We start from the raw sequence: 17601 nt of genomic DNA on the forward strand, positions 1-17601 counted from the left end.
TCTACTACCAGAGCTGCTGAGGATCTACTCTACTCTACTACCAGAGCTGCTGTGGGTCTACTCTACTCTACTACCAGAGCTGTTGAGGGTCTACTCTACTCTACTACCAGAGCTGCTGAGGGTCTACTCTACTACCAGAGCTGCTGTGGGTCTACTCTACTCTACTACCAGAGCTGCTGAGGGTCTACTCTACTCTACTACCAGAGCTGCTGAGGGTCTACTCTACTCTACTACCAGAGCTGCTGAGGGTCTACTCTACTACCAGAGCTGCTGAGGGTCTACTCTACTCTACTACCAGAGCTGCTGAGGGTCTACTCTACTCTACTACCAGAGCTGCTGAGGGTCTACTCTACTACCAGAGCTGCTGAGGGTCTACTCTACTACCAGAGCTGCTGAGGGTCTACTCTACTCTACTACCAGAGCTGCTGAGGGTCTACTCTACTCTACTACCAGAGCTGCTGAGGGTCTACTCTACTACCAGAGCTGCTGAGGGTCTACTCTACTACCAGAGCTGCTGAGGGTCTACTCTACTACCAGAGCTGCTGAGGGTCTACTCTACTCTACTACCAGAGCTGCTGAGGGTCTACTCTACTCTACTACCAGAGCTGCTGAGGGTCTACTCTACTACCAGAGCTGCTGAGGGTCTACTCTACTCTACTACCAGAGCTGCTGAGGGTCTACTCTACTCTACTCTACTACCAGAGCTGCTGAGGGTCTACTCTACTCTACTACCAGAGCTGCTGAGGGTCTACTCTACTACCAGAGCTGCTGAGGGTCTACTCTACTACCAGAGCTGCTGAGGGTCTACTCTACTACCAGAGCTGCTGAGGGTCTACTCTACTACCAGAGCTGCTGTGGGTCTACTCTACTACCAGAGCTGCTGAGGGTCTACTCTACTCTACTACCAGAGCTGCTGAGGGTCTACTCTACTACCAGAGCTGCTGAGGGTCTACTCTACTCTACTACCAGAGCTGCTGAGGGTCTACTCTACTCTACTACCAGAGCTGCTGAGGGTCTACTCTACTCTACTACCAGAGCTGCTGTGGGTCTACTCTACTACCAGAGCTGCTGAGGGTCTACTCTACTCTACTACCAGAGCTGCTGAGGATCTACTCTACTCTACTACCAGAGCTGCTGAGGGTCTACTCTACTCTACTACCAGAGCTGCTGAGGGTCTACTCTACTACCAGAGCTGCTGAGGGTCTACTCTACTCTACTACCAGAGCTGCTGAGGGTCTACTCTACTCTACTACCATAGCTGCTGAGGGTCTACTCTACTCTACTACCAGAGCTGCTGAGGGTCTACTCTACTACCAGAGCTGCTGAGGGTCTACTCTACTCTACTACCAGAGCTGCTGAGGGTCTACTCTACTACCAGAGCTGCTGAGGGTCTACTCTACTACCAGAGCTGCTGTGGGTCTACTCTACTCTACTACCAGAGCTGCTGAGGGTCTACTCTACTACCAGAGCTGCTGAGGGTCTACTCTACTCTACTACCAGAGCTGCTGAGGGTCTACTCTACTCTACTACCAGAGCTGCTGAGGGTCTACTCTACTCTACTACCAGAGCTGCTGAGGGTCTACTCTACTACCAGAGCTGCTGAGGGTCTACTCTACTCTACTACCAGAGCTGCTGAGGGTCTACTCTACTCTACTACCAGAGCTGCTGAGGGTCTACTCTACTCCCAGAGCTGCTGAGGGTCTACTCTACTCTACTACCAGAGCTGCTGAGGGTCTACTCTACTACCAGAGCTGCTGTGGGTCTACTCTACTCTACTACCAGAGCTGCTGTGGGTCTACTCTACTACCAGAGCTGCTGAGGGTCTACTCTACTCTACTACCAGAGCTGCTGAGGGTCTACTCTACTCTACTACCAGAGCTGCTGAGGGTCTACTCTACTACCAGAGCTGCTGAGGGTCTACTCTACTACCAGAGCTGCTGAGGGTCTACTCTACTCTACTACCAGAGCTGCTGTGGGTCTACTCTACTACCAGAGCTGCTGTGGGTCTACTCTACTCTACTACCAGAGCTGCTGAGGGTCTACTCTACTACCAGAGCTGCTGAGGGTCTACTCTACTCTACTACCAGAGCTGCTGTGGGTCTACTCTACTCTACTACCAGAGCTGCTGAGGGTCTACTCTACTCTACTACCAGAGCTGCTGAGGGTCTACTCTACTACCAGAGCTGCTGAGGGTCTACTCTACTACCAGAGCTGCTGAGGGTCTACTCTACTACCAGAGCTGCTGAGGGTCTACTCTACTCTACTACCAGAGCTGCTGAGGGTCTACTCTACTCTACTACCAGAGCTGCTGTGGGTCTACTCTACTCTACTACCAGAGCTGCTGTGGGTCTACTCTACTACCAGAGCTGCTGTGGGTCTACTCTACTCTACTACCAGAGCTGCTGTGGGTCTACTCTACTACCAGAGCTGCTGTGGGTCTACTCTACTCTACTACCAGAGCTGCTGTGGGTCTACTCTACTCTACTACCAGAGCTGCTGAGGGTCTACTCTACTCTACTACCAGAGCTGCTGAGGGTCTACTCTACTACCAGAGCTGCTGTGGGTCTACTCTACTCTACTACCAGAGCTGCTGAGGGTCTACTCTACTACCAGAGCTGCTGAGGGTCTACTCTACTCTACTACCAGAGCTGCTGAGGGTCTACTCTACTACCAAAGCTGCTGAGGGTCTACTCTACTACCAGAGCTGCTGAGGGTCTACTCTACTCTACTACCAGAGCTGCTGAGGGTCTACTCTACTACCAGAGCTGCTGTGGGTCTACTCTACTACCAGAGCTGCTGAGGGTCTACTCTACTACCAGAGCTGCTGAGGGTCTACTCTACTCTACTACCAGAGCTGCTGAGGGTCTACTCTACTCTACTACCAGAGCTGCTGAGGGTCTACTCTACTCTACTACCAGAGCTGCTGAGGGTCTACTCTACTCTACTACCAGAGCTGCTGATGGTCTACTCTACTACCAGAGCTGCTGAGGGTCTACTCTACTACCAGAGCTGCTGATGGTCTACTCTACTACCAGAGCTGCTGATGGTCTACTCTACTACCAGAGCTGCTGAGGGTCTACTCTACTACCAGAGCTGCTGTGGGTCTACTCTACTACCAGAGCTGCTGTGGGTCTACTCTACTCTACTACCAGAGCTGCTGAGGGTCTACTCTACTACCAGAGCTGCTGAGGGTCTACTCTACTCTACTACCAGAGATGCTGTGGGTCTACTCTACTACCAGAGCTGCTGTGGGTCTACTCTACTCTACTACCAGAGCTGCTGTGGGTCTACTCTACTCTACTACCAGAGCTGCTGAGGGTCTACTCTACTACCAGAGCTGCTGAGGGTCTACTCTACTCTACTACCAGAGCTGATGTGGGTCTACTCTACTCTACTACCAGAGCTGCTGAGGGTCTACTCTACTCTACTACCAGAGCTGCTGAGGGTCTACTCTACTCTACTACCAGAGCTGCTGAGGGTCTACTCTACTCTACTACCAGAGCTGCTGAGGGTCTACTCTACTCTACTACCAGAGCTGCTGAGGGTCTACTCTACTCCCAGAGCTGCTGAGGGTCTACTCTACTACCAGAGCTGCTGTGGGTCTACTCTACTCTACTACCAGAGCTGCTGAGGATCTACTCTACTCTACTACCAGAGCTGCTGTGGGTCTACTCTACTCTACTACCAGAGCTGTTGAGGGTCTACTCTACTCTACTACCAGAGCTGCTGTGGGTCTACTCTACTCTACTACCAGAGCTGCTGAGGGTCTACTCTACTCTACTACCAGAGCTGCTGAGGGTCTACTCTACTCTACTACCAGAGCTGCTGAGGGTCTACTCTACTACCAGAGCTACTGAGGGTCTACTCTACTCTACTACCAGAGCTGCTGAGGGTCTACTCTACTCTACTACCAGAGCTGCTGAGGGTCTACTCTACTACCAGAGCTGCTGAGGGTCTACTCTACTACCAGAGCTGCTGTGGGTCTACTCTACTACCAGAGCTGCTGAGGGTCTACTCTACTACCAGAGCTGCTGAGGGTCTACTCTACTACCAGAGCTGCTGAGGGTCTACTCTACTACCAGAGCTGCTGAGGGTCTACTCTACTCTACTACCAGAGCTGCTGAGGGTCTACTCTACTACCAGAGCTGCTGAGGGTCTACTCTACTACCAGAGCTGCTGAGGGTCTACTCTACTACCAGAGCTGCTGAGGGTCTACTCTACTCTACTACCAGAGCTGTTGAGGGTCTACTCTACTCTACTACCAGAGCTGCTGAGGGTCTACTCTACTCTACTACCAGAGCTGCTGAGGGTCTACTCTACTACCAGAGCTGCTGAGGGTCTACTCTACTCTACTACCAGAGCTGCTGAGGGTCTACTCTACTCTACTCTACTACCAGAGCTGCTGAGGGTCTACTCTACTCTACTACCAGAGCTGCTGAGGGTCTACTCTACTACCAGAGCTGCTGAGGGTCTACTCTACTCTACTACCAGAGCTGCTGAGGGTCTACTCTACTACCAGAGCTGCTGAGGGTCTACTCTACTACCAGAGCTGCTGAGGGTCTACTCTACTACCAGAGCTGCTGTGGGTCTACTCTACTACCAGAGCTGCTGAGGGTCTACTCTACTCTACTCTACTACCAGAGCTGCTGAGGGTCTACTCTACTCTACTACCAGAGCTGCTGAGGGTCTACTCTACTACCAGAGCTGCTGAGGGTCTACTCTACTCTACTACCAGAGCTGCTGAGGGTCTACTCTACTACCAGAGCTGCTGAGGGTCTACTCTACTACCAGAGCTGCTGAGGGTCTACTCTACTACCAGAGCTGCTGTGGGTCTACTCTACTACCAGAGCTGCTGAGGGTCTACTCTACTCTACTACCAGAGCTGCTGAGGGTCTACTCTACTACCAGAGCTGCTGAGGGTCTACTCTACTCTACTACCAGAGCTGCTGAGGGTCTACTCTACTACCAGAGCTGCTGAGGGTCTACTCTACTACCAGAGCTGCTGAGGGTCTACTCTACTACCAGAGCTGCTGAGGGTCTACTCTACTCTACTACCAGAGCTGCTGAGGGTCTACTCTACTCTACTACCAGAGCTGCTGAGGGTCTACTCTACTCTACTACCAGAGCTGCTGAGGGTCTACTCTACTACCAGAGCTGCTGAGGGTCTACTCTACTCTACTACCAGAGCTGCTGAGGGTCTACTCTACTCTACTCTACTACCAGAGCTGCTGAGGGTCTACTCTACTCTACTACCAGAGCTGCTGAGGGTCTACTCTACTACCAGAGCTGCTGAGGGTCTACTCTACTCTACTACCAGAGCTGCTGAGGGTCTACTCTACTACCAGAGCTGCTGAGGGTCTACTCTACTACCAGAGCTGCTGAGGGTCTACTCTACTACCAGAGCTGCTGTGGGTCTACTCTACTACCAGAGCTGCTGAGGGTCTACTCTACTCTACTACCAGAGCTGCTGAGGGTCTACTCTACTACCAGAGCTGCTGAGGGTCTACTCTACTCTACTACCAGAGCTGCTGAGGGTCTACTCTACTCTACTACCAGAGCTGCTGAGGGTCTACTCTACTCTACTACCAGAGCTGCTGAGGGTCTACTCTACTACCAGAGCTGCTGAGGGTCTACTCTACTACCAGAGCTGCTGAGGGTCTACTCTACTCTACTACCAGAGCTGCTGAGGGTCTACTCTACTCTACTACCAGAGCTGCTGAGGGTCTACTCTACTCTACTACCAGAGCTGCTGAGGGTCTACTCTACTACCAGAGCTGCTGAGGGTCTACTCTACTCTACTACCAGAGCTGCTGAGGGTCTACTCTACTCTACTACCAGAGCTGCTGAGGGTCTACTCTACTACCAGAGCTGCTGAGGGTCTACTCTACTACCAGAGCTGCTGAGGGTCTACTCTACTCTACTACCAGAGCTGCTGAGGGTCTACTCTACTACCAGAGCTGCTGAGGGTCTACTCTACTCTACTACCAGAGCTGCTGAGGGTCTACTCTACTCTACTACCAGAGCTGCTGAGGGTCTACTCTACTACCAGAGCTGCTGTGGGTCTACTCTACTCTACTACCAGAGCTGCTGAGGGTCTACTCTACTACCAGAGCTGCTGAGGGTCTACTCTACTACCAGAGCTGCTGAGGGTCTACTCTACTCTACTACCAGAGCTGCTGAGGGTCTACTCTACTCTACTACCAGAGCTGCTGAGGGTCTACTCTACTCTACTACCAGAGCTGCTGAGGGTCTACTCTACTCTACTACCAGAGCTGCTGAGGGTCTACTCTACTACCAGAGCTGCTGAGGGTCTACTCTACTCTACTACCAGAGCTGCTGAGGGTCTACTCTACTCTACTACCAGAGCTGCTGAGGGTCTACTCTACTACCAGAGCTGCTGGGGGTCTACTCTACTCTACTCCCAGAGCTGCTGAGGGTCTACTCTACTACCAGAGCTGCTGAGGGTCTACTCTACTACCAGAGCTGCTGTGGGTCTACTCTACTCTACTACCAGAGCTGCTGTGGGTCTACTCTACTACCAGAGCTGCTGAGAGTCTACTCTACTACCAGAGCTGCTGAGGGTCTACTCTACTCTACTACCAGAGCTGCTGTGGGTCTGGTCTACTCTACTACCAGAGCTGCTGTGGGTCTACTCTACTACCAGAGCTGCTGTGGGTCTACTCTACTCTACTACCAGAGCTGCTGAGGGTCTACTCTACTACCAGAGCTGCTGTGGGTCTACTCTACTACCAGAGCTGCTGAGGGTCTACTCTACTACCAGAGCTGCTGAGGGTCTACTCTACTCTACTACCAGAGCTGCTGTGGGTCTACTCTACTCTACTACCAGAGCTGCTGAGGGTCTACTCTACTACCAGAGCTGCTGAGGGTCTACTCTACTACCAGAGCTGCTGAGGGTCTACTCTACTCTACTACCAGAGCTGCTGTGGGTCTACTCTACTACCAGAGCTGCTGAGGGTCTACTCTACTACCAGAGCTGCTGAGGGTCTACTCTACTCTACTACCAGAGCTGCTGAGGGTCTACTCTACTCTACTACCAGAGCTGCTGAGGGTCTACTCTACTACCAGAGAATACCAAGAGTGTTTAAAGCTGTCATCAAGGCAAAGGGTGTCTACTTTGATTTGTTTAACTTTAACTTGTTACTACATGATTCCATATGTGTTATGTCATAGTTTTGATGTCTTCACTATTATTTTACAATTTAGAAAATAGTAAAAAATAAAGAAAGACCCTGGAATGAGTAGGTGTGTCCAAACCTTCGACTGGTACTGAATGAGGAAAATCACTGCTCACAACCCTGACATAGGAGGAAAATCACTGCTCACAACCCTGACATAGGAGGAAAATCACTGCTCACAACCCTGACATAGGAGGAAAATCACTGCTCACAACCCTGACATAGGAGGAAAATCACTGCTCACAACCCTGATATAGGAGGAAAATCACTGCTCACAACCCTGACATAGGAGGAAAATCACTGCTCACAACCCTGACATAGGAGGAAAATCACTGCTCACAACCCTGACATAGGAGGAAAATCACTGCTCACAACCCTGACATAGGAGGAAAATCACTGCTCACAACCCTGACATAGGAGGAAAATCACTGCTCACAACCCTGACATAGGAGGAAAATCACTGCTCACAAGCCTGACATAGGAGGAAAATCACTGCTCACAACCCTGACATAGGAGGAAAATCACTGCTCACAACCCTGACATAGGAGGAAAATCACTGCTCACAACCCTGACATAGGAGGAAAATCACTGCTCACAACCCTGACATAGGAGGAAAATCACTGCTCACAACCCTGACATAGGAGGAAAATCACTGCTCACAACCCTGACATTGGAGGAAAATCACTGCTCACAACCCTGACATAGGAGGAAAACCACTGCTTAGTTAAATAGTGCAATAATAACGTACGTTTCTGAAGAGAGGTAGAGCCAGGTTCTCAAACGATGGTACATCCACTACATACTGTCCAACAGTGTACTCTCTCCCTCCATGTGAAGCTACAGACTTCTCTCTGAACAGAACAAAGACAGCAGAGAAAACACATTAACACACAGGGGACTGTTTCCCAGACACAGATTAGGGCAAGTCCTGGACTGAAAATCACCACCAGACACAGATTAGCGCAAATCCTGGACTGAAAATCACCACCAGACACAGATTAGGGCAAGTCCTGGACTGAAAATCACCACCAGACAATTTACATTGACCCCCCTCCCCCTCGTGAACACTACTGCTACTTGCTGTTTGTTTGTTATCTATACATAGTCACTTCACCCCCACCTACATGTACAGATTACCTCAACAAGCCTGTACCCCTCGCACACTGACTCGGTACCGGTGGCCCCTGTATATAGCCTCCACATTGACTCGGTACCGGTGGCCCCTGTATATAGCCTCCACACTGACTCTGCACCGTAACACCCTGTATATAGCCTCCACATTGACTCTGTACCGTAATACCCTGTATATAGCCTCCACATTGACTCTGTACCGTAATACCCTGTATATAGCCTCCACATTGACTCTGTACCGTAATACCCTGTATATAGCCTCGTCTACTTGGTAAATATTTTCTTCTTCTTGAACTGCACTGTTGGTTAAGGGCTTGTTAGTAAGCATTTCACAGTAAAGTCTACACTTGTTGTATTCGGCGCATGTGACAAATAAAGTTTGATTTGAAAAGTAACAATAGAGAATGTACATTGAAAATGTTTTTTAGTCCTGAACTTGGCTTAATGTGTGTCTGGGGAACCGGCCCTTACAGAAATAGGTTGACCATTTTGGTTGATTGTGTAAAATATTGACCCGTGACTGAAGCCTACCTGACTCTGGACAAGAGTCCTCTCTGTCCGGTCACAGTGACGACGTCGAAACCGACCCTGCGCCTCCCCTCCCTGACCTCCTGGGTGTAGAAGCCCTCCACAGACACACCTGAAGACACCATTACGTCACAGGCCTTCTGCACCAGGGTGGTCTTACCCACACCTTCACAATAGAAGAGGGTCATGTCATATCCAAAATGAAGTAGTTTGTCTTCTTGGGGCCTTCAAACCATGACTATCAACAGAAATGTAATATTTGATCATAATGTAAAGTACTGATTCATAAACAGAGTTGTTTTATGTTAGTATTTGGCGAAGGTCACACCATTCACTTACAGAGAAAATCAGAATGCTCAGGATCTGCCTGGGATGCACGTTGTGTCTAGTTAACACAGCCACAAAGTCATAATTATGGCTAAACCCTCCCACTTCTAAAAATTATATTCTAAATGTGATTCTAAACCTAACCACACTGGTACATTTCTGCCTAACCCTATCCTTAAATTAAGACGAGCATGCAAACTTTTGTAGCCAATTTTGACTTTATGGCTTTGGAATCTGACTGTGTGTGTTATCCAGTGGAAACCAGGATACACCAGAGAGGAAGAGGCGAAGCGAGAGGGTTTACTTAAACCAAAATATGTCCAGGTAAAGCAGACCATTAATTATTAAGCAAGTGAGGGTGGTTTGTATGGGGGGCAATGAGGGTGTCAAATTGAAAATGAATAGCTATTTCAATACTTGAGGCTCATTTGATCTAATAGAAGTTGCGTATTGCTGAGGTTCTGTCGAGTCTAGGCTACGGATATAACCTGATGCACGTGACATCTAGGCTACGGATATAACCTGATGCACGTGACATCTAGGCTACGGATATAACCTGATGCACGTGACATCTAGGCTACGGATATAACCTGATGCACGTGACATCTAGGCTACGGATATAACCTGATGCACGTGACATCTAGGCTACGGATATAACCTGATGCACATGACATCTAGGCTACGGATATAACCTGATGCACGTGACATCTAGGCTACGGATATAACCTGATGCACATGACATCTAGGCTACGGATATAACCTGATACACATGACATCTAGGCTACGGATATAACCTGATACACGTGACATCTAGGCTACGGATATAACCTGATGCACATGACATCTAGGCTACGGATATAACCTGATGCACGTGACATCTAGGCTACGGATATAACCTGATGCACATGACATCCCGGCAACTTTGAGAAAAAACACACTATATCTGTTGTCCCTGTTGAAATTCGAGACGTCTATGAATATTCATTAGGCTAGCATCTCACTTGCCAATGAGTACAATTGTAAAATCAACAAATATTCAAAAAAAAGTATTCAAATAATGAGATGTATCCACCAATCCAAAGAGGAATAGGCGTGAGCTTGACAGCCCAGTGTTCAGCTCTGTGGACAGAAAAAAACTCATAGTTAGGCATCTTGTCATTTTATCCAAAGATTGTCTATTATATTGACAAGACTCGATTGACCACTAACAATGGAAATACATGTCCTCAAAGATGGAAGGCAGGGGTAAGGAGGCGAGATCAGGTAGGACAATTCTAGTCAATGAGAGGGCAGCTCCACAGGCCATAGAGATAGATAGAGGACTCATCTTTGTATCTGTGCCGTTGTAACATCTGTGACAGCATGGGCAGTACCTTTGAATCTCCATTTTGAAGTAGTCCATTTTCTTCTTCATTAGCTGATTGCTCCCAACTCCTAGGAATCCCCATCCAGTGTACTACTTTCAATTGGTGGAACCCCTCAATGGCAATGTCCATGCTAAAACCGGTTATATCCATGACAAGTCCGCTATTTCTACGACAACAGGCAGAACTCTGATATAAGTATATATTTTTTTAAGTTGCCAAAATGCCATGTGCGTCCACTTATAGCAGTGCATTCGTAACAAGTGAACTACTACAAAACGAATATTCGATCAAATAAGCCTCAAGTATCAAATTAGCAATACAACTTGTTTGGCACTCAATCACCTCCATACACACATTCCTCACTTTGTGGACAGATTTTGGGTGGAAGTCAACCTGTTGCTTCCTCTCGTATATCAAGTATCTCCAATAGGGTCTGACTCCAGCAGATACCTTCTCTAAGCTGGACACATTACATTTTTAACAATGCTTTTTTTCCTGATAAAAACTAATGAATTGCATCCGCCATTGGAGCCCAGTTTCATAATATTACCATATGTTGGCAATGAGACCTGCCCACGTTGCTGGTAGTTAAAATGTAAACAACAACAAATTACTAGAGCTAGTGTGTACTAGCTAGTTAGCGTGATACTAGCTAGCGTATACTAGATCTAGAGTGTATTAGTTAACGTATACTAGAGTTTGTGTGGTACTTAAAATAACGCCCAGGACCAGCGCTTTTGCGCCGACTGGTATGTGTGGAGCACACTACACCCTGCAACAAAGCTACTGACGGACTGCAGACCAACACACCATGTGAGATGTGCATGCGTACCATTTGGCCCAAAAGACCCTGTAGGTGTGATCGAGGCATTACGCCTTGATCACACTGACAGTTAATATTTCTGCAGAATGGTATGCAGCATCATAAGGATATGTGTGTTTATGCATACAGTTTGACATGTACGTTAGAAAGATCCAACCTATGCACCACACAGAACCTGCCTCTCCAACACAATGCAGAAAGTCAAACGCAGCGTTCCATTGGAAATACATGTATTTTTGGTGTACCCAACATGCAAAAACCCTGTCGGTGTGATCGAGGCGTTAAATCAAGACACTCAAGCGTCAGTTTACAAATTGTTTTAGGTATTAGCTGAACTACTGCTGTTACATTGTATTGTGTGGCATCATGTCTATAGCTAACGTTAGCTAGCAGCAGTCACAACTTCACAGCGTTTCTGAACAACTACCCGTGCCATGCTGTCTGCGTTGTGTTTTAAAAGGTTTGTTTTATAGTTACCCGGAGGTCCTGTTAGGAAAACGTGTTTGATCATTTCTGATTAAATGTTCTGTTTCACTGTTCACTACTTTTCTTCTCCTCACATCCGTAAACATGGGAGCCGCACATGTGCAGATTGAATTGGCATGACTCACTTAGGGGATTATATTAATGAACCCGGTTAGCGTGATATCATTCGATTTGGAACCGGGCTGCCTCCCGGGTGTGAGTCAGGTATTACGTTCTGGTCAAGTATTCTGTGTTTTCACATGCAAAAGTAATAAAAAAACGCTTTATCTGTCTTCCCAATGAAAACTAATTTGAAAATTCGAACATATATTTTATAGAAAAGAGATGTATGTTTCTGAACGATGCCCCCATGCTGCATTGTTGACAGATTACCGTTTGATTTGAACACGGCGCGCCTCCCTCACTGATTTCGCCCGGTCGCTCATGTGATGGGCCATAACCCGGTTCAACCCGGGGCAGTTTAATCGAATCCCCTCATTGACATTCATTGGGCAGGACCAGCACAAATAGTAGAAGGGGGAAGAGAGAATAATCAATTAATACTAATTGGAAGGGGTCTGTGTAAATGTGAATCCAATCCTCAGAATCCTGGAAAAAGTAAAGCAGTGTGAATACTTTCTGAAGGCACTGTATATCAATATTTGCGGATAAAGATGTTTCCACCGCTATTTCTTTCATAATTAATTTTATACACTCAAAAAGCTCCCATAATGTCTAGCATATTTAGTTTTATCAACATTTGAAAAGTTTACCGTTAGATTTGCTGTTTCCATCAGGCCTGTCTTGACATTTTTTTTATCCGACATGTACTTTGCTCACATAAAAAAGGTTATTGGAACCAATTACACTCACTGGAGTATCTAACGGCTTTGAAAAAGCACCCGGGAATTGAGCCACACAGTGGAAAGTGTCATAATACCCATACAACCTAGCGGTCAAACAAGGAAATGGTCCCAACATTTTTTTCACCACACCATATCCATTGTGGATTTCAGAAACACTTCAAATCAAATCACAATTTATTTGTCACATAAGCCGAATACCACAGGTGTAGTAGAACTTACAGTGAAATGCTGAATACCACAGGTGTAGTAGACCTTACAGTGAAATGCGGAATACCACAGGTGTAGTAGACCTTACAGTGAAATGCCGAATACCACAGGTGTAGTAGACCTTACAGTGAAATGCCGAATACCACAGGTGTAGTAGACCTTACAGTGAAATGCCGAATACCACAGGTGTAGTAGACCTTACAGTGAAATGCTGAATACAACAGGTGTAGTAGACCTTACAGTGAAATGCTGAATACCACAGGTGTAGTAGACCTTACAGTGAAATGCTGAATACAACAGGCGTAGTAGACCTTACAGTGAAATGCTGAATACAACAGGTGTAGTAGACCTTACAGTGAAATGCTGAATACAACAGGTGTAGTAGACCTTACAGTGAAATGCTGAATACAACAGGTGTAGTAGACCTTACAGTGAAATGCTGAATACAACAGGTGTAGTAGACCTTACAGTGAAATGCTGAATACCACAGGTGTAGTAGACCTTACAGTGAAATGCTGAATACCACAGGTGTAGTAGACCTTACAGTGAAATGCTGAATACAACAGGTGTAGTAGACCTTACAGTGAAATGCTGAATACAACAGGTGTAGTAGACCTTACAGTGAAATGCCGAATATCACAGGTGTAGTAGACCTTACAGTGAAATGCTGAATACAACAGGTGTAGTAGACCTTACAGTGAAATGCCGAATACCACAGGTGTAGTAGACCTTACAGTGAAATGCGGAATACCACAGGTGTAGTAGACCTTACAGTGAAATGCCGAATACCACAGGTGTAGTAGACCTTACAGTGAAATGCCGAATACCACAGGTGTAGTAGACCTTACAGTGAAATGCCGAATACCACAGGTGTAGTAGACCTTACAGTGAAATGCTGAATACAACAGGTGTAGTAGACCTTACAGTGAAATGCTGAATACCACAGGTGTAGTAGACCTTACAGTGAAATGCTGAATACAACAGGTGTAGTAGACCTTACAGTGAAATGCTGAATACAACAGGTGTAGTAGACCTTACAGTGAAATGCTGAATACAACAGGTGTAGTAGACCTTACAGTGAAATGCTGAATACAACAGGTGTAGTAGACCTTACAGTGAAATGCTGAATACAACAGGTGTAGTAGACCTTACAGTGAAATGCTGAATACCACAGGTGTAGTAGACCTTACAGTGAAATGCTGAATACCACAGGTGTAGTAGACCTTACAGTGAAATGCTGAATACAACAGGTGTAGTAGACCTTACAGTGAAATGCTGAATACAACAGGTGTAGTAGACCTTACAGTGAAATGCCGAATATCACAGGTGTAGTAGACCTTACAGTGAAATGCTGAATACAACAGGTGTAGTAGACCTTACAGTGAAATGCCGAATACCACAGGTGTAGTAGACCTTACAGTGAAGGTGCTTACTTACCAACAATGCAGTTTTAAGAAAAAAAGTGTTGAAGTATTTACTGAAGTAAAACATAAATAAATGAAATAAAAAATAATTAAGGAGCAACAATAAAATAACAGTAACAAGGCTATATACAGGGGGTTCTGTAACTGTGTCAATGTGCGGGGGCACAGGTTAGTCCAGGTAATTGAGGTAATATGTACAGTTGAAGTCGGAAGTTTACATACACCTTAGCCAAATACATTTAAACTCAGTTTTTCACAATTCCTGACATTTAATCCTTGTAAAAATTCCCTGTCTTAGGTCAGTTAGGATCACCACTTTATTTTAAGAATGTGAAATGTCAGAATAATAGTAGAGAGAATGATTTATTTCAGCTTTTATTTCTTTCATCACATTCCCAGTGGGTCAGAAGTTTACATACACTCAACTAGTATTTGTTAGCATTGCCTTTAAATTGTTTAACTTGGGTCAAATGTTTTGGGTAGCCTTCCACAAGCTTCCCACAATAAGTTCTAACCCTATTACAGGGGCTGAGTCACTGGCTTACCGGTGCTCTTCCATGCCGTCCCTAGGAGGGGTGCGTCACTTGAGTGGGTTGAGTCACTGACGTGATCTTCCTGTCTGGGTTGGCGCCCCCCCCTTGGATTGTGCCGTGGCGGAGATCTTTGTGGGCTATACTCGGCCTTGTCTCAGGATGGTAATTTGGTGGTTGAAGATATCCCTCTAGTGGTGTGGGGGCTGTGCTTTGGCAAAGTGGTGGGGTTATATCCTGCCTGTTTGGCCCTGTCCGGGGGTATCATCGGATGGGGCCACAGTGTCCCCTGACCCCTCCTGTCTCAGCCTCCAGTATTTATGCTGCAGTAGTTTATGTGTCGGGGGGCTAGGGTCAGTCTGTTATATCTGGAATACTTCTCCTGTTGTATCCGGTGTCCAGTGTGAATTTAAGTATGCTCTCTCTAATTCTCTCTTTCTCTCTTTCTTTCTCTCTCTCGGAGGACCTGAGCCCTAGGACCATGCCTCAGGACTACCTGGCATGATGACTCCTTGCTGTCCCCAGTCCACCTGGCCGTGCTGCTGCTCCAGATTCAACTGTTCTGCCTGCGGCTATGGAACCCTGACCTGTTCACCGGACGTGCTACCAGTCCCAGACCTGCTGTTTTCAACTCTCTAGAGACAGCAGGAGCAGTAGAGATACTCTTAATGATCGGCTATGAAAAGCCAACTGACATTTACTCCTGAGGTGCTGACTTGCTGCACCCTCGACAACTACTGTGATTATTATTATTTGACCATGCTGGTCATTTATAAACATTTGTACATCTTGGCCATGTTCTGTTATAATCTCCACCCGGCACAGCCAGAAGAGGACTGGCCACCCCTCATAGCCTGGTTCCTCTCTAAGTTTCTTCCTAGGTTTTGGCCTCTCTTAGGGAGTTTTTCCTACCCACCGTGCTTCTACACCTGCATTGCTTGCTGTTTGGGGTTTTAGGCTGGGTTTCTGTACAGCACTTTGAGATATCAGCTGATGTAAGAAGGGCTATATAAATACATTTGATTTGATTTGATTTTGGTCCATTCCTCCTGATAGATCTGGTGTAACTGAGTCAGGTTTGTAGGCCTCCTTGCTCGCACATGCTTTTTCAGTTCTGCTCACAAATGTTCTATAGGCTTGAGGTCAGGGCTTTGTGATGGCCACTCCAATACCTTGACTTTGTTGTCCTTTAAGCCATTTTGCTACAACTTTGGAAGTATGCTTGGGGTCATTGTCCATTTGGAAGACCCATTTGCGACCAAGCTTTAACTTCCCTACTGATGTCTTGAGATGTTGCTTCAATATATCCACATAATTTTCATGCCTCATGATGCCATCTATTTTGTGAAGTGCACCAGTCCCTTCTGCAGCAAAGCACCCCCACAACATGATGCTGCCACCCCCGTGCTTCACGGTTGGGATGGTGTTCCTCGGCTTGCAAGCCTCCCCCTTTTTCCTCCAAACATAACGATGGTCATTATGGCCAAAGAGATCAATTTTTTGTTTCATCAGACCAGAGAGGACATTTCTCCAAAAAGTACGATCTTTGTCCCCATGTGCAGTTGCAAACCGTAGTCTGGCTTTTTTAATGGTGGTTTTGGAGCAGTGGCTTCTTTCTTGCTGAGCGGCCTTTCAGGTTATGTCGATATAGGACTCGTTTTACTGTGGATATAGATACTTTTGTACCTGTTTCCTCCAAAATCTTCACAAGGTCCTTTGCTGTTGTTCTGAGATTGAACATTTGGAAATTGCTCCCAAGAGCGTCGGAGGCAGTGTAGTACGATTCGATCTTAGTCCTGTATTTATGCGTTGCCTTTTTGATGGTTCATCGGAGGGCATAGCGGGATTTCTTATAAGCTTCCGGGTTAGAGTCCCGCTCCTTGAAAGCAGCAGCTCTATTCTTTAGCTCAGTGCGGATGAAGCCAGTGATTGATGTGGTGTACTCCTCAATTCCATCAGAAGAATCACAGAACAAATTCCAGTCTGTGCTGGCCAAACAGTCCTGTAACTTAGCATCTGCATCATCTGACCACTTCCCTATTGAGCTGGTGCTTCCTGCTTTCATTTTTGCTTGTAAGCAGGAATCAGGATAGAGTTATGGCCAGATTGCCAAATGGAGGGTGAGGGAGAGCTTTGTACGCGTCTCCGTGTGTGAAGTAAAGGCGGTAAAGGCTTTACTCTGGTTGCACATGTAACATGCGGGTAGAAATTAGGTCAAACAGATTTAAGTTTCCCTGCATTAAAGTCACCGGCCACTAGGAGTGCCGCCTCTGGATGAACATTGTCTTGTTTGCTTATGGCCTTATACAGCTCGTTGAGTGCCGTCTTAGTGCCAGCATCGGTTTGTGGTGGTAAATAGACAGCTATGAAAAATATAGATGAAAACTCTCTTGGTAAATAGTGTGGTCTACAGCTTATCATGAGATACTCTACCTCAGGCGAGCAAAACCTTGAGACTTCCTTAATATTAGATTTTGTGCACCAGCTGTTATTTACAAAGAGACACAGACCACCCCCCCCCCTTGTCTTACCGGAGGCAGCTGTTCTATCTTGCTGATAGAACTAAAACCCAGCCAGCTGTATGTTATCCATGTCGTCATTCAGCCACGACTCGGTGAAACATAAGATATTACAGTTTTGAATGTCCCATTGGTAGGATAGTCTTTATCGGAGCTCATCCATTTTGTTATTTCATGATTGCACGTTGGCTAATAGGACTGATGGTAGATGGGGATAA

At 46.7% G+C, this 17601-nt stretch overlaps 1 protein-coding gene across 3 annotated transcripts in view; it reads right to left on the minus strand.

Annotated features, from left to right (window-relative positions):
* Positions 1–11972, minus strand: part of ntpcr (nucleoside-triphosphatase, cancer-related) — a 38276-nt gene extending 26304 nt beyond the window's left edge. The window contains exons 1-3 of one of the 3 annotated variants that reach the window (XM_071391250.1): positions 11850–11972; positions 8859–9021; positions 7945–8047 (exon numbers count right to left, since the gene is read on the minus strand). In XM_071391250.1, the coding sequence (XP_071247351.1) occupies positions 7945–8047; positions 8859–9021; positions 11850–11883 (300 nt within the window). In that variant the 5' untranslated portion in view covers positions 11884–11972. The remainder of the gene's footprint in view (positions 1–7944; positions 8048–8858; positions 9022–11849) is intronic. The other 2 variants (XM_071391251.1, XM_071391252.1) reach the window with 2 other exon arrangements.
* Positions 11973–17601: the final 5629 nt, after the last annotated feature.

The sequence above is a fragment of the Salvelinus alpinus genome, chromosome 3 (genome assembly GCF_045679555.1).
Source record: "Salvelinus alpinus chromosome 3, SLU_Salpinus.1, whole genome shotgun sequence".
Taxonomy (NCBI): domain Eukaryota; kingdom Metazoa; phylum Chordata; class Actinopteri; order Salmoniformes; family Salmonidae; genus Salvelinus; species Salvelinus alpinus.